The sequence below is a fragment of the Taeniopygia guttata genome, chromosome 5, assembly GCF_048771995.1.
Source record: "Taeniopygia guttata chromosome 5, bTaeGut7.mat, whole genome shotgun sequence".
NCBI classification, from domain to species: domain Eukaryota; kingdom Metazoa; phylum Chordata; class Aves; order Passeriformes; family Estrildidae; genus Taeniopygia; species Taeniopygia guttata.
This window is the reverse complement of record NC_133030.1, coordinates 31,773,199-31,794,904: the sequence shown is the minus strand read 5'-3', so window position 1 is coordinate 31,794,904 and position 21,706 is coordinate 31,773,199. Positions and strand designations below refer to the sequence as shown.

The following is a 21,706-nucleotide window of genomic DNA, read 5'->3' as shown; positions in this document are numbered from 1 at the left end:
CTAAAGCTTGCAGCCTTGCATGCTTCATGCTCTGCATGTGGGCAAAGAGGGAGAAATCTGCAGAGGGAGACCAGCCAATCTGAGAAGTGTCAGCCTTGAAAGAAAACTTCAAAATAAATCACTGGGAATAAATCACTGAGTGACCCTGAGCCATCTGATGAGCAATTCTTTAAGCAGTAATGCATGTTACACTTTTGCCCCACACCCAGCCTTGTTTCTTCATGCCATTGTATTGCCCTCCTGGGGTGTGTGGGCACAGCTGTTGGTGGAGTCCTCCAGTAACTGATGGGGGCTAAAAATAACTTCTTTGCTAGGTTTTTAATCCAGATCAGTTGCTTGATCTACTTTGCTACAGAGCCAGCACTGCAGATGAAAGAACTCATTCTGAAAGCCTAACCTGTAACACACCTGTGCTGGACCACTGCAGCTAAGGAGGGGAATGTGCAATGTCCCCAAACATTCCTGCCATGGGTAGCTACAATGGCTTCCTCCACACCCTCTGCATCTCTTGGTAAGTGTGTCTCTGGAGGAGAAAAGAGCTCTACCATGGTTTTTCAGGGCATGGCCTCTTTGCTGAAATGGAAGACGGCTTTAATAATAATAGCAGAGCCTGCTGTTCTCACACTTTAGAAGAAATAACTCTTCCCACAGCTGAGGCCTCTATCTTCCCTGTTGCTCTTAGAGCTGCAGTTGCTCTGGCTGACATGTAGTGTGTGCTTTGGAAGTGGCAAGTCAGGTAATGCTTGTTGACTAGACAGACCCAGTTTTAATCTTACTGACATGGAGGATTGCCTTGAATCCTCCTCCTGTTCCAAGGTCAATCCTCCGGTGGAAAAGACAGCAATTCCATAAATCTCTGTTGTTAAAGAAGATAATGATCTTGATCCAATAATCCTAATTTTTTAGAGAAAAACATCTCTTCAGCCCAAGAGGACTGATCTTGGCCCAGACATTAACTTCAGATAGGCCAGTGTGATATATAAATCTTTTAAAAATAGGAAACAGAGTCAGAACCAAGTAGTTCAGACTGTTTTTTGCCAAGAAACATACAGGGTTTCAAAACCGCTCTTTGCTGCAGCTGCTAGCTCTTTGCCTGCCTGCTATCTCTAGCAATCCTGATGAGGCCCCCATTTCTCCTGGTAACTTGTATTACTTCAGGAAAAGGAGTGGACGTGAAGGTTTCCAAGCTGGAGGGAAGCAAGGAGAGAGCTGATCTACTGCAAGGATGCCCTGCAGCAAGTGCTGAAAAGAGTGCACACAGGGCAGGTACTTCTGGGGGAAAGAATGAGGCCATGGTGGGCTCAAGCAGCTTTTTCCTTGCTGGAATAAGGAGGACTTTTTTGTTTTGTTTTGTTATTGTTAAAGAGAGCAAACCGAGACCCTCCTATCCTCTCCTTTTTACTTCTGTTCCTGGTAAAGTATGACAGTATTACAGGTATGAAATACAGCATGTGCCAGAAGCGGGCCAGACTCTTTAGGAAAGGGTTCATGGCAGCATAATGAACTGGAAGAGAATGGAAACTTGGCTTAGGTGTATAATTCTGCCTCCTCCCCACCAGCACCCACACTCATCCATTTTCTGGCCTGCTGTTCTGGTGTGTTCAGATACTGGATAGCAGTATCCTAGATACTGTTTGGAAACACTGGGAATTCCCAGCATTTTTGTATGGGGATGGATTTTTGTTCTCCAGAAGGCAAAGCTGACTAAGCCTCCCTGGCCCCAAGGATGCGACGTGTGCTAGGGTGCCATACTTGAGCTCTTGTGCAATAGCAGCAATCTGTTCCACGCGGTCCTGGTGTGCAGCCAGGTCACTCTCAAAGGCCTCGTGTTTCTTCAGCAGGGCCTTTATCTCCGAGAGGGTAGCAGTTTCGTAATCCTTCTGCTGCAGCATTGCTTCCTTTCCTGGGGAGGGAGCCAAAGGACAGAAGAATGAAGGACAGGACCCAGGGTGGCCCAAAGCCAGCTCCTGCCACTCAGGCACCCTCGAGGGCCCTCAAAAGGGCATCGGCCTTAGTCCAGCTGCCCTGCCGGAGGCTTGTCCCTGTGCCTGCTGGCCTAGAGAAGCACAATGCTCACTTTCAAACCACGAAGTGTGACTTTGCCATTAACAACACAGAAGGGCACATAATGTAGCTTAGGCCAGCACTGTCACAGTTTACACTGGACTTGTCTCAGTATATGCAAAACGGGTTATGCTGATCCTGTAAAAGCCCATGGTAGCATTTACTATACAGGAACATTTCCTCTGCTCTGTGGCTGCTCTCTTCTACCCAAAGTTCTCACTCTGCCACAGTTAGGAAATGCCAATGTTGACTGCATTATGCAGAATAGAGATCAAGCTGGTTTCCATACACTGCTTTCTTACAAAGTAAGAAATAAATCTAGCCTTCTCAAGAGCAAACTCTCATGGAAGGACCCATGCACAATCCATCTCCTCCTCCCTACATAACAGTCAGCAATGTGTCAGGCAATAGGAAGCATGTAGGTTTGCATTACCATCTGTCCAGGACTCATGAATGGATGCCTTCTGCCGGAACTTCTCTGCCAGGTGATCCAGCCTCTCTAGCCTCCGGATCTCATTCAATAACCACTCCTCGTAGCCCTTCTCAGCCTGCTCTAGGCCACCCCAGGCATTGTTTATATCCTAGAGGCAAAAACACAAGAAGGAAAGACAAGTTAGAAGTTGGAGGGAAGATGTTCAACCGCATTAGTCTCAGTGAGCCACACGGCTCCCACTGATTGGAGGGAGTGAGCATGGGCTTTTCATCTCACAGGGCTTTGCAGCCAAGTCAGGGAGGCAAAGTGTCAGACTTAAGGCAAGCAGGACTAGAAGTCCAGGACATAACCATCTGCAGAAAAAAGCCTTTCTAAAAACTTCAGGAGTTTTAAAATTCTCCTACATCAAACTTTAATACAACTCAACTGTTTCTGAACCAGAAAGAACAAAAGCCACTGAGATATCTCCTCATAAAGAAGCGTCTCAGAGTCTGATTTAGACACAGGGAAGCAACAATCACTTGATCCTCTCCTATCGTGGCCTCCCTGATTTGTATTTTTCAGGGCTCCTCTCACAGAATATTGCACTAGGAAGGTGGGCATTCTCTGCCCCACCCATGGGCAGAAAGGACCCCTTGGTTTTTGGCATGTTTCGGGTATATAGAAGCAGTCACCCCCACTCACCGAGACCATTTTCCCTTCGGAGGGCATGAAGGCTGGCCTATTGCTGAGCCGCAGCTTGGTCTGCAAGGTGTTGAAATTGATCTCAAGTTGGCACTTCTCCTGGACCTTGGGGGGCTTGTGCAGGCGGCGGTAGTCCCGGAAGTCCTCCAGCTTCTGCTGCATGGCCTGCATGGTGTTCTCTGGGGCCCGGTTCTCCAGCCAGGGGATGGTGCGACGAATCCACTCCAGCAGCTGGGAGGAGCAACGACAAGAAGCCCTGAACTGAAAATTGTGCTGAAACTGCAGGTGTTGCTCTGATTTCATAAGGGACCATTTAATTTTATGTTTGCTGTCAGAAAGATTCTGCCACCAGCAGGGCTCATAAAGGAAAGTTAGCCAGCTTTTTTGGAAGTACTTTTTTTAATGGGCAGCACATTTCCTACCACACTAAGTAGTATTGTTTTTTGAAGCAGTGCCAATCCAACATACTTAAGGCATGGCTTTTGCACAAGCAGGACCAAAACTATATCCTTAGATTATGTTAAAGCCTTAAGAATTTTGCTGGACTGTTGCATAACTAAAGGATGCTGTAAGTCATCTTCAGAAGAACCTGACAGGAGAAATCAAGTTCTTGGCTTCAGTTGAGCCTTACACTTTTCCCACTCTAGTTTCCTCAAAGTCACTGTTGCTCTTTGAATATACCTCCATAACAAACCTATCTGGAGAGCTGGCAAAATGCTAATGCAATAGGCAGTCTACAGGGTTAGTGGAGGAGTGCCCTATGCTTTTCAGATCAGGCTGAAACCACGCTTATGGGTTATGTTTGCCCTTCTATTGTCCATCTTTTCCCTACTTATCTACCACAAACATACTCCAGACCACATTTGGTCTCTTGTAGCTTCCCTGTTGTGAGTTTGACAGCCTTCTCAGTTAACAAATGCAACCTCCACCTTGTATCTGACACAGATTCTTTCTATAAGTAAATGTGTCTTTCTTTCCTCAAATACCTCTAACTTTTGTTCTCTGATCTAACTCCTGACTTCTACAGTATATTAACATACAAGCTGTATAGAAGATGTAATGAACTTGTACAGTCCTGATGAACGCAAGTTAAACCAACTTGATTTTTCCTCCAATTTTAGTACTTCTGGGCTGGCTCTTAATAAACTGAGAAATTCAAAGCTTCTCTGTGGAAGCTTTCTGTTTTAAAGTATATTGCTCTTGTCTTTAAGGTAAGTTCAGTCTTTAATCTGAAGAGGAAAAACTAATTTTCCAGGGAAAACAGCAATGGTTCAATAGCACTCCCCAAGATTACTTATCAGCGTTAAATGCAATTCTTTTTTCATACAACCACTCAGAAACCAACACCTACATCACTGGCCAGTTTTTCGTAGTCTTCCATGAGCTGTTCATTTTCTTGGTTGACTGCCAGCACCTTGCAGATCCGATTTGCTGCTGTCTCCGCCTGACAAAGAGAAGAAAAATGGAAGGAGAGAAAAATGTGAAAAAAAAACCCCAAACCAAAACTTGCAGCTTAGCTTCTTGCTACATACCTGCAGGTAAAATCTCCTACCCTTAGCTCTAGCAACCTGTCTGCACTTTGAGACGTTTGTCCTGACCTCTCTGTTTTCCATTTGGCCTTCTATAGTGATTCTATAGAATCTTCAGAGATTCTCAGCTGTAATGATTCTACCCTATATGTTGTGGGACAGCCAATGTTTCAATGCTTTTTCTGGAGCTGCTTCTCTAAGAGGGCCTTGTTGTTTGCTTCCTGCTGGAGGGACCCTGGCTACCTCTTTACAAAGACAGGGAATTTCTGCTGCCACCTCCACTCCCCACACCAACATTCTGAGCTGGAACAGCAGTAACAGAGTGATGTCCAGCTGATGAGACTGTCTCCATACTTTTATCCCAGGAAAGAGCTACCCAAACAGAGTTAAGCCACAGACAGGACTTATGGGAAAGCTCCTAATTTTGTTTGGAAGATAAAATGGTAGATACTCTTTTTAATCTTAGATTCTGCCCAGCAGAACTGTATTCCAGTTTTCACTGTATTTCTGGCACTGATTACAGGGCCACCTCCTTGGTGGAGCATACACCTACCATGTATTCACAGAGTCTTATGATCCAGCTGAGAAGAGGATTTATTTTCCCCCCACTTTTCTGGGTGATCTTTCTGCTTACTCTTCCAAAACAAGTCTCACAATAAAAAAATATCCTACTGTTACTATTTAGGTTTGGAGGTTTTTTCCTTTATTTCTCTCCACTGTGAGACCAAAACCTGGTTCTCTGCAGGGAGCTCAACATGTCAGAACATGAATTTGAAAAGTAAGGATAAGAAAAATCCCAGCTATGAACTCAGAAGCAGTGTTTAGCATGGGGGACATACAAGCAGGCTGATCCTTGCACAGAATGTATTTGTGGGTTATCAGCTCCCTTTGTCATTACCATGGTGTGTGCCACACCACAAAGCCTGAGGACATGTCCCTGTGATGCATCAGGGGATTCCCTCTTACCACAGTGCAGCTGTGACCCTGGGGTCTGGGGAAGGTGCTACAGGTAACCAGAGGCCCCCCTGGGAGAACTACTCCTTACAGAGACTGAGTGCAAATAAGGAGTAGAGGCCAACACTTAAATAACTGTGAACACTGTGTCCTGCCTCAAAACTACATTTAGAATTGATGCCAAAATAAGTTTTGCTGAGTTTATAACTGGTAAGTTTCAACCTTTTTATATTTTTTAAGATACATTTTATTATCTGTTTATTCAATCTTCAAGGACATTTGAGAAAAAGCCCCTAATTTTTGCAGCTGATATGAAGCAGCCAGAATAGCAATAAAGTCATAGGCTATACAGTGACATATGGATTGGTATGGTCCCAGAGGACACAGCAATCTTACTTATTTGTAGAATGAAATGAAGCTGTTAAAACATCTATTCAGTCATCTGCCCCTTTACTAAAGTGGACAAGCTATGAGATACATATATTATCAGTTAATTTAAAACACATCAGAGAGACCTGTACAGGGAAAGGAGCAGCTTCACTTGAAAAGAAACCTGCAAAAAGTGCAAATAATGGTTACATTTAAGAAAGCTTGTACTTTGATCTATTTTTAACTAAAGTTTCTACTCTAATGGAGTGTTTTTTGAAATTAAGAGAAAACTATAGACATGGGACCAAATAGTATGTCAAAAAAGACATTGCTAGAGTCCTACCGTGATATGCCTAAGTGACTGCAGGGAACTGGCAGTACCTAATGTTTATCTCAATCACCCCAGGAGAGGTGTTCATTTAACTTTCTTATTTTTACACCCCATGAGCTCACTGCAGCAGCAGCCAGCTGTGCAGGCATCCCCTTACACTGAGGCATATTTACATGTATCTGATGATAGACTTTCTCCAGCTGCTTAAGTTTAAATATGTGTGTGTATATATGGGTGTTGAACAACTGTCCAAACAAAAAGACCCTAAGAATGTCAGCAGTTACGACATTATTTGTGTTATCCTAATGGCAGGAGTGTAGAGGCTTTCTTTCCCCCACCAGTACTTGCCTCCCAATGGTTCTTGCCTTGGAACAGCTACTGCTCTAGGCAATAGTGTGCAGCCGCTGCAGCCACAGCAAAGGCCCTGTGGCCACAGTCACCATTAATGTCACCAGCAACATGTTACACTGTGCTCTAACAAGGTAGGACAAAAGGATGCCAGAGCTTTCAGGCAACCTTCACAAATACCCTCCATACTACTGCTAATGAGCTGATCCATGGTGATGGCAACCTCAAAACTAGAGTGAAACACTTTTAGGTAAAAGACGAGTGGCACACCAAGATGTTTACATGAGGCCAAGGCAGCTCCCCCTACACCTTCATTAGTTCAGTGGAAAAAGCTATTTTGGCTTCCCTACACTGCTAAATGGAATGATGCATTTAGAATATTCCTGCTAACTCCAAAAAAGCCAAGATGCCCACAAGACACAGGGCTGCACTGAGAAGATGCAGAATCCCGGGCTCTGGCAGATGCACACCTGTATTCTCAGAGTACCTGTGTGAGCTCATCAGCTTCAGTGCAGCATTGTGCTGACACACTGTACTGCTTGCACTCAGAGTCTTGGGGAGGGCAGGTCCAGGACATTCTGCTTGATACCACACTGCTATGTCTATGCACGTGCTGTCTGGTGGAATCGAAATGAAAAACTGAATGGCAGTAATTTATCTGCCTTTTGTGTTTTCCGTACTTCTCAGCCATAACTTGAACTGCTTAGGATAGGAGTAGAGTTTGCAGTCTCTCTAGTTCACAGATCCAAGTCTGAGGAGGATCACAAAGGAAGGCATTCCCACAGTGCACTATGTAGGGATGCCTGCCTGTTGCTGTCCTCTAGCCTCAGGGGAAGATGCCTGGCTGCTGCTGTCCTCTGGCTTCAGAGGATCACTCCAAAATACCATACACCAAATACAATCTCTTAATAAAACAGTAAAACATTAGTTAGAAATTGCCACAAGTTTACAAAATATTAAGCCAACCAGTAATTGCATGCATTTAGTGTGAAAGTCAGAAGCGGTTAGAAAACAAGCACACCAACCAAAGCAAGTATACCTACAAATATATATATATATATTTAAAAAAAAAATGGCATAGAGAAAAAGCAGCCATCTACATACACATGTCAGGCTGGGGACCCTGTACCTTCAAAGGCTCAGGATAAGAGAATGAAAGAAGCAGAAAGCGGCTCATGGGACTCTCCCTTCAGGCCTGGTGGCAGTAATGAAAAATCTGGATGAAAAATTGAGCGATATCACAGTAAGTCACCTAACCCTGCATAAGGTGGCAACACAGTAACATCTGGGCAGGGGCTTGTACTCAGCAATCACTTTGCATTTACCTGTGGGTTTGAATCAATCTGTGTCATTTAGCAGCTGGCTAATTTATGACTAGGGCAGCTCCAAAAAGCAGCTGTGCCCCTCCTGCCAGGGCACAGCTGAGTTGCTGGCCCATGAGGACTGCTAAAAAATGAATAGTGTATTAAATCTTCCCTATAAGCCAGCTGGACTACACGGGATTGAAACTTTAATACTGAGAAACTTCATCTGTAGTTTTTGGCCCAGCTACTTGGTTCAGGTCTTGAGGCAAGCAGAAGACAGTTTTCAGTTATCCCAGCAGACTGAGCATCCACCTAAATTGCTGACCAGAGCATGGAACCTGCTGAGCAGATTTTCAAATCATGGAATGGGTGCAGAGAGAAAAGGAAGAGATTGGCGAGTGGCATGGCTGTTTCTGCAGCAGGATACAACCCTTCTCATATTGTGGTTTGATGTTTCCTCATCTGGAGTTCCTCAGGTTAAGCAGACTGCATGGAGCAGTCCCTCAGGGGCACCTGGCAAACAGGAGGCCTTATCATGAAGCTGGCATGATTTCTGAAACTACAGTCTTCCTGGGCAAGTATCAGCTGGCCGGAGCTTGCAGATTAGTCTTGAGTGTTTTGAACAAAAAACTACAGGATCCTAGCAGGAAAGTCATGACTACACAAATTATGCCAAATGGGCAAGTATACTGCACTGCCGTGGGACACATTCCCAGTTCCTTGGAAACAAGACAGTATCACGTAATTTATATTAAACTGGGCAAAGAACAAAAAAAGCTTGAACTAAAGAGCTGCTCCCTGGAAACTACTGCTTGCATTTGTCCTCTGAAAGCCAGCATCAACATGGAAACTGAATCAATGCTGGGATCATCAGCACCGCTTTGCACAAAAGAGATAGAATCTTTCTGGAGTCAGATTAGCCCTCAAGCTGGGCAACACAAGGACTGTGTCTCAAATAGAAAAGGCCTGTCCGTAACATGAAGAACGGAGTCCTGGATTTTGGATTTTGCTGCTTTAAAGCCTCCCATTTGAAATTAGCAGTAATCTTGGGGAAGGGCTGCAGCCCAGGTAGATTATGACATGGGAGAAAAGAATTGACCTTTTTCCCTTATTCAAAGGATTGCTGGGAAATTGCTTGCCCAAAGGTGATCCACAACTATTTAGTTCCAAACATCCTGATGTCAGGCAAAGAGACTTTGGAGTAAAGAGGAAGAAGAAGAAGAAGGAAGACCTGAAGCTATGGAAATGGGCAAGGCAGAGGAAAGATAAATAAAGCATACAGGTGGTTTGGGAAACAGAGGAGAATTACTAGGGAGAAACAAGGAATGGAAAAGCTTGTGAGTTTGGGAAAGCTGAAGGCCTGGTGGAAATGAACTTCATGGCTGGAGCACAAAAGTGCTATGTAACCAGCTCACAGATGATTCAGCCTAGGAAAAGACCACTGACCTAGTGGAGGCTGAGTGTGGAAGGCAGGATGGCAGCCCAAGAGGGACAGGCTGGGATTTCCTGGAGTGGGCAGATTTGACTGTGGCACTTCTGGAGGTGCACTGCCTGGCCAGGACAATGCCCGCTAGTTACTGAAAGGGTACTGCCTCTGTCAGAGCAGACATCCATTCATCTTCCAATGCCAGCTTTAACAAATGCTTTCTCCTCTGCTGTGCTGCAAGACTGGAGGGAACAAGCAGCTCAAGTCTGTCCGAAAGGACATTGACATCACTTCTCCAGCAAGATTACAGATGCCATATCCAAATGCATCACTGGATGCACTGGGCTTCCCTGCAAAGGCCCTGGGGCGGACGGGGTCTGGCACTCCTCACTGGAGAGGACAGGTGGGCAGGGCGGGGTGAAGGGAGGGGTTGTTAGCAGTAAAGTCTCACCTTCTGCGCCCCTGAGAAGGCGTGGTAGTAACATGAGACATAGGTCATTATGGCCTTCTCATCCGGCCTTAGCGTGCCTATAATATCTGTGCAGAGAAGGAAAAGAGGTTGAAAGGATAAAGTAAGAAGCAGCACATAGGATAAAACAAAACAATCACGGGTGGCGTGAGAGAGGGGGAGAAAACTTCCCATCATGCATTGCAGGACAGGCCAAACAGATTTCCATGCGGAGAGCTGGGAATTCGGATCAGAAGGTGGCTAGCAGTGTTGGCTTGTGGCTCAAAGCGGCACCCCTCCCTACCCCCCAATCCAGGGGGATCCTGAGATGAGGATCTGGGCTCTGCACCTTCCCAGCTGCGGTCTGGGGGCCCGGCCCAAGGATGCAAACAAGTTGTTTGGAGAGCTGAACGCCCGCGCTCGAGGCCCTTCGTACGCCAAGGAGCTGGAGATCAGAGCCTTCCCACGCAGTGACTTCCTACACAGGATCTGCTCTGCTGCAACGTGCACTGCCTGTTCCTAAGGCACTCAAGTACAGCAGGCTGCTTGGTTTTGGCAAGAGATGTATACAAGGTTTCACCCACAAAATGTTTTCCTTAAGTGACTCTATTACCAACAGGAAAATGGCTAAGTCAGAAGTAGCAAGGACTCAACTGCCCAATTTCCAACATGGATGAGAAAAGAGAGGGGGAAAAAGGAAACAAATGAACAAAACCAGGCATCTTTGTCATGACAAGCAATGCTTTGTTTACAAAACCACCATGGATGTACTTGTTAGAAATGCTTTATAAGCCCCAGGTGAACTGGGACTGAATTTGTGGCACAACTGGAGAAAGCAGCAAGTTCAGACCTTAATGCAAGGGTGCTGGAACCTGCAGCATACGTAAGGCAAAAGAAAAAGCTTTGGCCATTCATTAAACCCATCATAATACCTCAGTCAGCTCTGTTTCTCCACCTTTGGAAAAGGCAAAAAAAAAAAAAGTGAGTAAGTATCTGTATTATTTCCCATGGGAGAAGGCTACAGTTTGCTGCTGGGCAGAGCATCTATGTGGGGTGTGGTGGTCTTTATTTTTTGTAAGACTAAGCATGCTAGCTCAGATTTATCAGGGTCAAGAGGTCCAGGTTCTTGGCCATGAGGACAGCAGTTCATAAGGCAAATGAGAAGGCAGAGCTCCCCACTCCCTTAAATTTGCATGTGTGCCAAAGTGTGGCATACCTAAATGCCACTGGAAGTATTGCTCACTAGAGGGAAATGGAATTCCTGGCTCCCTTGCCCCGTGTATTGTATCTGGGGCACCACTTTGAACCAACAGCCAACTCTACCAAGAACATAATAATAAAGATGCCCGTAGCTAGAGAGGAGAGAGAGAAAGAAAAAAAGGTTTGGACATTAGCAACGGCACCAGGTGTGCTCTGTGGAGGGAGCTTGGGATCCTGCGATACCTTCTGGGCTCCTGAGAAGGCGTGGTAGAAGCTAGAAACATAGGTCATGATGGCCTTCTCGTCAGGACGGGCAGTTCCAACAATGTCTGTCAAAAAAAACCTCACGTTAAGAGCATAATCAACTGATGGGAGGAAAGCAGAGGAGGGGTAGAACCACAACTGTCCAGGAGGCCTGCTGCGGCGTCTGCGTGTCATAGCGATTCCACAGGGCTTCACAGCATTCCCCAGAAGATGTGTGCATCTCAGAACCCAGGATCACCCTTCTGGTTCCCCTCCCTCATCATAAAATTTCCTCTGGCCAGGCTAAGGCAGCCATATGTCAGCATGTCTTGTGTCACAGCACTTCCCCATCCTGAGAACATTACTGTGATTGGTGGATTGAATCAACCCAAACTGGCATCAGGCTGACATGACTTTTATAGACATATTATACTGCAATTCCTCCATGCAGTTCTGTTCTTCTGGAAAGATAATTTCACCCTTCTTTTCCATGTCTCCCTCCTCCATTTCAACACAATGATGGCTTGAATTTCAAAAGGCCCTTTCATTAGTTTCAGTGGAAACTCAGCACCTCCAGAGAATTAATGGTGTGGAGGAATGCACATCAGCTTGACTCCATGAGGGAGGAGAGAGATCAGTAAAGAGCAATGGGAACTCCTGCCAAGGGCCCTCTTCATCACAGCTACTTTTGCTGAGATCTGAAGCTAGATCCGCTTATTTTGGAGGTGTCTATATTTCCTATAGAATGGCAGGAAATGTCTGAATTTACTCTGGAAACCTCATGATTTTTTTTTAACCTCGGCATGATGAATGCAGGGAAACTCATCTCTGGGGATGGGAAATACCACCTAGGAATATGAACATCCTAGTTACTGAAATACAGGTTCACTGGGTTTGGCTGTCCTATTCCCACCTTTCCTCTTTGCTCCTCTCATTCCTTTATTTAACAAAAATGTTTAACTGTTTCCCCTTCCCCTGTCCAACTCGTCTGAAATACAGCTTCTACCACTGAAGTCTGCTGGCTTTAGGCAATTGAAGTCTGCTGGCTTTAGGCAAACAGCCAACAACCAGTGAACTATTTCAGGCTGTTGTTTGTACTCCAGAGTTACAGTCTTCAAAATCTGTTCCCAAGCTGGTCCTGACAAGGCTCTGAAAAGTAGCCCTTGCTGTCCCAGTGGCCTCAGGGATGCAGTCGTCATTAGTACCAAAAGCATCTCTGAACAACACTGAACTCTGCCTTGGTCTCCAGACCCAGTCAGCGAAGGATCTTCATGCCAAACACTTCTAAGTAGTCAAGAAAAAGCAGTCTATAATAATATCACGCCCTCAAAAGGAAGAACACCAGCAATGTCAGAAAGACCACGGCAAAAAAACCCTGGAGCAAAAGGAACATAGGCCTACACCATACACTAACTCAGTATTCGGCCTGATAATTGAAAGGGAACACTTCAGTCAGCAGATGACAGGTGTTACTCATCTCTGCCTTGTGTGTCAACCCCAAGGAAGATCTCCACACTAGACTCTAAAGACTGAAGGACAGAGTAGGAAGAGGGAAGCAGAACATGTGACTCATTATTCCATTTTAACTTTTTCCCCATACATTTACTACACAGTCACACAGGGAACATTCAGAGGTTACTGGAATCTCCTACAAAAGAAGTCCACCTAGAAGAAGTGGAAAATTTCTTCAGAAAAAACAAGTTAAAATCTGTTGGAGTCTACTTTACCTTCTGCATCCAGCATCTTCGGAATATCCAGATATTTCTCAGCCACATCAAAAGCTGTGTTTAGATTAGTGAGAGGATCATCCTGGGAAAGAAACAGAGGAAGAGCATCAGCATCAACTTTTAACAAGGTACATAGCATTTCTGTCAGAAAGAGCTTTGTTTGGTTCAGGTAACTGTGCTTGCCAGACAAAATTGTGTGTGAAGCCTCATGCAACAGGATGAAATAATTAGCTTCCTTTCGAAAGAAGAGCCTGGGGACTCTTGGTATGATATTTAATATACAGTCCATGCACTTGCAAAGAAAAAAGGAATACTGCATTTTGTCTTGAACCAAGTTTTTAAAAAAATTACCTTCACATCATACTGATAGTAAATGATGGGCCCACATCTCACATTTACATCTCATGCTTATATTAGGTTTGCAAGTTCCATTTTAAAGAACTACAGAGCAGTGTATCTGCTAGAACATCTAAGCAATACTAAAATAGTAACAACATCTGCAATGGGTGCTGTCCTTAGCTAGCGTACAGTTTGTTGAACACCAGTTGAGTGGGAGGAAGAGAAATGTTTCAACAAATCTCTACAAAATAAATACATATAAAAGTACCCATTTTGCCTTGACTATAGCTTTTCCTTCTGCACAAGTCTTGTAATTTCCCTAGTACATTTCTATTCCTCTCTTTATAAGCTTTCTGTAGATTTTAAAGAGCCACACAAGGAAACATAAAAAACAAATGAAAATGAAAGACTCTGAAAACTGTGTCCAGCATTCAAACATAATAATTAGTAGCAAGACACTTGCCAACCTGCATAAGATTGTTATACCAGCTTGTTCCTACATTCTTGTATAACCATGATACTTCATTATTCTGAAGGAGCAATCCACTTCATGGGTGACAAATGACATTTGCATTGTCAGTTTCTACTGTTGAGACACATGGCTTCTACTGAATCAAAGGTTGTGCATAAACTGGTAGGTGTTCAGCCATCTTGTTTGTTGCCTTTTGGGAGGGAGGAAAGATGGGGTGGTACTCTCCATACTGTCATTTGTGCCATTCACACTGAAACCCACATAAAAAACCAGGATAAAGGTAGTAAAATTATTTCACCTTCTTTCTAGAGTGCCATCCATATTCTGTTTATTTTCTATCTGAACCATGTGCCTCTGCTTATTGCACTGACTTGAGAGATTAAGCTGTGCCTCAACTCTAATCAACAGGCAGTTTCCTTTGAACCACCCAGCAGGAAAGATGAAGCTAGGGAGGCTTGGGCAGACAGGGTAAGGGCATGAATAAAACTTCCTTTATGGCACTGGTCATTATGTAGCCATCAGATTACAGCCTTCATGAACTAGGAAACTGAGCTGCTCTGAAAAGCAGTTTCCTGCAGCATTCCCCTAGGCATCAAGCATGTATTAGGCTGGCATCCAATATCAGCAACATATTCCTTTGGGTGAATGTCTCTCAGACAGCAATGTTTCACCCATCAAAGTAAATCACACACAAAGGCCACTAAACTGACAGTGATCTGTATTAAATCCACTGGAACAAGTCAATATTAAGCAATGCAATGTTGCACAAGCATGCTGTGATGAAGCCAGCAGCTGTCACGTAGAGTGTGACGTAGTGTCAAATCCCTGTATTCCTATATAATACACCTTCAATGGTGATGACATCAGATATATCTACATCCACCTCTTCAGAGCTGAGCAGTGGAGCAGGCCGTGGATTTTCACTGTTCTCCAGCTACAAGGAACCATCCTATGCCATGGAATTAAAGGAATCACTTCAGTTTCAACCTACTTGTCTTCTGTGCTTGGTGTGGAGAAACCTATGTTAACACACAGCATAACTAAAAGCCTTATCCGAGGAGGTGAGACTAGGTGGTATATAACCTACTTTATTCACTGAGTGTAGACATAGCCCTAGCTTCATTTAGGGAGGAAAAAAACCCCACATTTTCTTTCACTCAAGTGCAGGAGCATCTAGAAATGCCAAGCAGCAGCTCCCTTGCCAGTCTTCCTCTAGTCCATGTGCCATATTCTATTTCTGTAGAAATGTCACCACTGTGTAGCAAATTTGACCCCATGCTGACTGTGACCATCATGGTTATAAACACCCTGAAAGAGTGTTTAGTATTAACACAAACACCTCCTTAGCACAGAGCCATCTGAACAAGCTGCATGAAGATCTGCCAGCCTCTTCTGGAGGAAAAGGAGGAGCAAATCTCTCACTGCAGATAGCTTTCCTATCAGTTTGCAAGTAACAACACCAGGAGCACTGGTTGCCAAAGGTTAAAAAGGAAATTTTGGCTGAAAGATGGGAGAGGTTTCCTGATGGGAAAACTTACTGGGCTTGGGCAGTCCCAAAGGAAGGGCTAGAATTTTTAACATGTGGGAAATTGGAGACTCACCTAGATAAAGCCCCAGTAGATTTCTACTTCAAATGCAAGAAAGATGTGTGATCACAGTATCTCTTAGGGAATGAAACTAAAGATAGCACTACTGAAAGCAAGCTACTGAAGTCCAAGACTATCTTGGAGATGAGCTACAGTCAAGCAAGGCTCTGTTCTCTGCAGGAAAAACTTCACCCCTCAAGAACAGTGGAGCAGCTCATTCCAACAATGATGCTTCTTCGTGCATGAGTTAGGGTTCCCCCCAGGGCATTTCCGAGACTACAAGAGGGTCTCAAGCTCTATGAAATTCCTCTCAATTCCACCACTTTCAGTTCCATCCCATTGTACACCAACTAATCATTATTTCAAATCACGTGTTTCAGCTGATGCCCATGAAAAGGGGCAATGTAATAAAGACTGGCCAGGCAGCTCCAATCTTTGTACTGAAGCACCATGGCTGCAGGCACACTTTAGGGACCCAAGCACAGCAAATCAAACAAAAGACAAGTATCTGTCCCCTGATTCCTTCCACAGCTGAAACACACACCCAGAAGAGCACTGACCCAGATGAGGCTGCAGAGGTGTTTGGTTGCAATTCCATTTACATGAACATAGCAATGGCAGAGACATGAAAAGGAACAGTAACTTGCCAGACTGTAGCTGAGCTAGCCACAAGGGAATCTGTACCTTTACCATGGAGGAGGTATTTTTTGTTTTAGTGCTGGAAGACAGCAAACCTGCCCTTGACAGATGCCAACCTGGCTCATTCTCTGCTTTTGCTGACTAACGACTATCACAGCTCTTCATCTTTCACCACAACTCTAATTAATGCAGGGACTCCTCTCTTTCTCCAGCTATTTCCAAGTCCTTGCAGCACAGAAGGTTGCCAAGGCAATTATTACAATGTAACATAAAAACCATCGTCTATTAACAAGCAATCAGGAAATGAGACTGAAGGGAAGGAAAATTGACAGAGTGCAAGCACTTGCTAATCTGCCAGAATTGAAGACACTAGGAAAGAAATCCAAAACTCATGTTTTCAGAAATATCTGCGTATAACACAGCAGTACACAAACCACAGCTCTATACATATTGTGGTATATGAGGGGGCGTCAGAGCCAGCAGTCAATCACTGTACTTGACAGAAATATCTCAGATGTAGCTCACAGTTGAGCTACAGTCAAGGGTAAAAGGAGGAAGGGAAACCCCATCTTCTGCATACCTCTCACTTGCAGACCACAAGCTGAATCCCAAGACCTTATCTACAGTGAGCTGAATAATAGCAGACAGATCTGCACTAAATAGAAACTAGCTAACCAATTAGCTGGGGGGTCAGGGAATCACCAACACCAAGCTGGACTTGTACCTGTTGTTTTGAGGCCTGGGCTATACAAATAACTTTACCTAGGCAGTGCCCATATGTAGAAAAGAATCGTGCTTGCTCCTAATACAGCTCGACTGGGAAAAATAGCTAGGAACAAACTCAATACAAAACAGTGCTGGATAAAAGAAGTTGCTAAATTTTAGGAAAACATGCAGCAGCTAGTACACTGGCTGGCTACCTTTTGCAAGTATACACTGCCAATGCAGGTCTGTAGCCTAGGCACAGCCTCTATGACAGAGCACAAAACACAAGTTACAGAAGAATGCTGTCCATACAAAAAGTACAGTGCAGAACTCTGGGCAGCTTGGACTGATTTCACCTCTTTATCTCATAGATTTGTGTGTATGTATATACACAGAAACACACACAGCACTGCCAAAGGCACACACAACTGAAATGCCACTAATTGCTCCCTGGAGCTGGACGAGAACTTGAGGTGGATCTCTAATCCACTAGCCACTGCAATGGCTGCCTCTCAGCAGCCTCCTCTGTGTCTACATATTCCACAAATGGTTTAAAATATCTAGCATAAAAAAGGTTAACTTCCCTTCATCACACATCAACTGCCATAGCTAAGGACTAGGCTTTTCAGTTCCTCACAGCTATTTGCTCAAGATTTCAGCTATTGTAGAGTTCTTTAATATACATTTAATCTCATCTCTTTAGAGTAATTGAGGCAGAACAACAATAAAAATGATACAGAGAGTGTGACAAGACTTAAGAAGGACAGAGGGAACCAGGTGAAGGATGGGATCAAAAGCAAGCAGAGATCAAAAGATGCTGGTTCCATTTAACCTTACTCCAAATAGGAAAAATCCCCTTTCATGTACATTGAATTTGGCTAGAACAATCATTCTATTTTTCACTCTAAAAAGCCTGCGGTCAATATCAACAAATAACTCACTTTCCTTCACTCTATTTTTGCTTGGGTTTGGCTTAGGGCATTGTTGATAGCAGAGTGCGTGCTGTAGCATTTACCTGCCTGGGTTTGTCAGGCACACATTGCTTAGCTGCGTTATTTTCCCAAGATTAGGCATGGAAAATGTTACTCTAATAACTCCTCTCCTTCTTGCTGCTGTTTACGTAAACAGGTACAGTCTCCCCGCACTATTTATTCACCATGTGCTGACAGACACTAAAACTGGTCAGAAAAACTGACTGCTCTGTAAGACAGTGATGATCTAAAAGGCTATTGGAAAGCAGATCAGGCATTGTACTATTCATTGCCTCTAGGATGCAGCTAATTTGATTACATCATTTACATTTTGTCCATTTACATGATGATCCAAGAGACCAGGTCTGCTGGTGATGGGCTTCTATGTTTATTTCCCTAGCTAACAGCAAGCACACATGCACTTAAAAGACAGAGTCCAGGAGACCTGATGGACAAGCTTTTTGTGTTAGCCCCAGCAATGACACATGAATTATGCTCTTGGTGACATGGGCACAGATACAGTGAAACTGGATCTCAGCACACTGTAGGAATGCTGGTAGGATAAGAACCCAGTTTGATCTTCTATTGCACTGCTGGGTCAAGATATTGGGAGCAGCATAAACCACTAAGTGGTTATTGTCATTATCCATTCAGCAGTCTTGTCTCCAAACCACACAGGGAGTAAAATTTGGAGCAGCTTGGTAGCATGCTACCAGAACAAGTATTTAAGTAAAATTGAGTTTTCTGACAAATGGGTTTTTGGCACTTGATACCTACATGCTAGGAGAAGCCCAGAAGCACTGCAGATGACTCAGTGCTAAGCTGGAAGCATGTGACAAGTGTCCAGTGAGGGCATACAAACCCCTCAATGAGCATTTTGAATGCCAGATAACTGGTTTCTATCCAACTCTCCACAGAAATGTTAAGCCTGATTTGACTCACTGATCTGTGACATTAGCACAGAACTATTCTCACATTTGGTGTTACTGAGTTTTCCAGCTTTTGCTCATCAGCTGAGATTGGGGCACGTGTGTCTCATACAAGGCAGTCTGAAAGAAGGGAATGTCAAGCAGGAAGCTCATTAAGTTCACGCTTCACTAAGAAGCCTGAATGTACTGATTCATCCCTCCTTCCTTCCTTCCCACCACAGTCCTGCAACTGCCAGCTTGTGCTGAAGTTCTCCAATTATGTTTATCAAGCTAATTCTTCCTCTTTACTTCTAAGGTGCCACGCATCTGGTCTGATAGACAAATGGATTTGTACCTTTCGTAGCTTCCCGTAGTCGATGAGCTCTGGACGGTGTCTATGAATTAAAGCACAGAAACCAAGGCCATCCTTCCAACTATGAGAGAAACACAAGAGAGAACAATGACCATTGCTCAGCCACGGAGACACACAGTGGTGAGCATGAGGGAATGCACCAAGGCAGTGAGACTCAAAGAACTAATTCTGGTTTAGTTTCCAACCAACAGTGTTTCTGTAAGTGCTGGGAATGAGGGATATCTTGTATGTGCCTGAGACTGCAATAAAGATTACTTTCAATCCCTACAAAAATCCACTGTGATTAAGACTTGCCCATTGAGTTTGGGACCTCGTTTTTGGCAGTTCTCTGTGCTGAACCCTCTGTGCATGTCCTGCGCAGCACACGAGCTCGAGAGTGAAAAAGGGTGTCGATGCAAGCCATAAAGGAGGAACAAGTACATTCCTCAGGGAAAAGGCAGATGTCCCCAGCTAGCTCTGCTGATGGCAGTTAAGCTTAGAAGTGCTTTACATTTTATGGTTCATTCAAGGCTCCAAGACATGCTGGAGAAAAAACTATTATGCAGAATCTTCACCTGAATATCTGCCAGCTTGGAAATATAAAAAGCAGAGCAAGAGAACCTTTTATTCCTTCCCAGCTTTGCCATACTACAAAAGTTAGGAGGCAGTCCCTTCTTCATGGCTCTTAAAGCGTTCCAAGTTTCACAGAGCAAAAGCTCTCTTGCTTAGCCCACGCCACAAATGCTGCTCTTGGAGGACTTATTGCCCCGAAGAACTTTATGAAAGCAGCAACTGTAACCTGAATGAGGAATTGGGATATAGGTATTTGGATCCTCTTAGAGCCTCAGCCTTCAGCTTCCTAGGCATCTATCTGGACCATACTGTTACTTGTGTAATGTGCACGTGCATTGTCTTGGGAGGTTATTTAGGAATACTGTTGAACATACTGAGAGATACAAGAAAACAACAGATTGTAAAGCTAAATTCTTGCCTGTAACTCACCTGATATGGAAGTTCTGGATGTTTACATTTTTGTAGGGGGCTGTCTTCCGCTGACACCATAACAAAAGTCCTTCTTTAGCAGATGTTTCTAGAGAAACAAAGAAAACACATCAATTAACTCATTTTCTTAGAAAACAGGAGTCTCTGGAGCATATGATAGAAAATCATCACCAATTCCTCTTTGGTAGAGACTGCATTAAATTGTGCTTTATTTAACTTCACTTCTCAGAGGATTTCTTGTTTGGAAAAGTCTACTAGGATAGCTTTGTTACTATTATCTTCTTAATGAGGTTCAGTTATAAGGACATAGCATTTTGGAATTAAGAGTCTTGTAGGACTCTTAAGTGATAGGTTCATTTTCAGTGCTAGTCCCTGAATCAAAGTCCAACACTTAAGTTTATTTTCAGGCTTAGTCATCCTTTTGAGCTACTCTTGAAATCTCTTGTAAGAGAAGCATCTGAAAAACTCATCTCAGTGTGCTTGAGGTTGGCCATAAATGTTTATAAGATATCAGAGCACCTTGGGAAGCGTAGCTCTTGAGGATCCTTCAGTGACTCACTTAAGAGCACCTTTTGGGCCATTTAAGTGGCAAATCCTTTTAGTTACAGTTGGCCATTACTGAACAGTGGCAGGAAAGAACTGAAATTTACCTTCAACTGAAATATCCTGAATGGCAAAACGAAGGATGATGGTCCAGATCATTCCAAGGGTCATTTTAACATTGCCATCCACGATTTCTATGGAGGAAAAAAAAAAAAAGTTAGAAAGAGAAGAAATAAACAAAATGTCGCAACTGCAAATCCTTGTAAAACAGGAGCATTGGGGAACATTTCCTTTTGCAGATGGGAAAAATTGAATTCCTGCTAAAAACTGTTTTTCCCTGCCTTCCCAGATGTTCTGCTGATAGGTACAGTACCCAGTAATCAGACTGGTTCTTTTGTAATACAATACTGAGGGCAAAACAGACACAGATGATCCCAAAGATTGAGACTAGGCACTAAGATCAGTGTTATTCCCCACAGGGGCCTAAAAGCACCCTCCTCAGGTATAATTACTATTACTTCAAGTCAGAGAAGCCAAACTGAGACATGGAAAAGCCTTCCTTCTCTTATCCCATATCTACTCCAAGTCACCTATAGAACTGCCCCAGCATAAATATTCCAGAAAAGTCAGTGACAATTCCCAGAGCAGATGTGCTCTAACAGTTGGTTTTGTCCTGTACACAAGATACCACCAAGAAAACCATACACCATAAACATTTTAATTTCAAACAAGCCTAAATACTGCAGATTGTCTGTATAGGACTTCTTTCAGTCATGTAATTGCCAAAAGATGCAACAGAGCATTTCTCAAAGTCGATGCAGCCTGCTGGAAGGGGAAGCAAGGACTTATGCTGACCAGTCTGTGCAGAATATAACATAAACCATGACTGTGAGCAGACTGTGCTTTACTGCTCATTAGATTCCACAACATAAATCAGCAAGGGTCAACAGCTTGGAGGTTTTACAAGGCAACTGCTTGCGTGTGTGAGGTATGATCTGTTTAGGATGGGGGATCACAGTCCTTAGAACAAGCGCTTGGGGCAGTGCTGGCCCAGAAAGAAGCTTCCACCATGTATGGACTACAGCCAAAGAGTGAACAGATGGGTCTCAAGTACTGATCCTCAACATCT

The 21,706-nt window shown here is 44.0% G+C and overlaps 1 protein-coding gene across 7 annotated transcripts in view; it reads right to left on the bottom strand.

Moving 5' to 3' along the window:
- Positions 1-21,706, bottom strand: part of ACTN1 (actinin alpha 1) — an 86,640-nt gene that overhangs the window by 12,934 nt on the left and 52,000 nt on the right. For 4 of the 7 annotated variants that reach the window (XM_030274476.4, XM_030274472.4, XM_030274474.4 and 1 more), the window contains exons 4-12: positions 20,685-20,771; positions 20,035-20,122; positions 19,036-19,114; positions 13,061-13,142; positions 11,334-11,419; positions 4,533-4,625; positions 3,182-3,412; positions 2,498-2,645; positions 1,753-1,903 (exon numbers count right to left, since the gene is read on the bottom strand). In XM_030274476.4, coding sequence (XP_030130336.1) covers positions 1,753-1,903; positions 2,498-2,645; positions 3,182-3,412; positions 4,533-4,625; positions 11,334-11,419; positions 13,061-13,142; positions 19,036-19,114; positions 20,035-20,122; positions 20,685-20,771 — 1,045 coding nt within the window. Of the gene's footprint in view, positions 1-1,752; positions 1,904-2,497; positions 2,646-3,181; positions 3,413-4,532; positions 4,626-9,893; positions 9,980-11,333; positions 11,420-13,060; positions 13,143-19,035; positions 19,115-20,034; positions 20,123-20,684; positions 20,772-21,706 lie in introns of all 7 variants that reach the window. The other 3 variants (XM_030274473.4, XM_030274477.4, XM_030274475.4) reach the window with 1 other exon arrangement.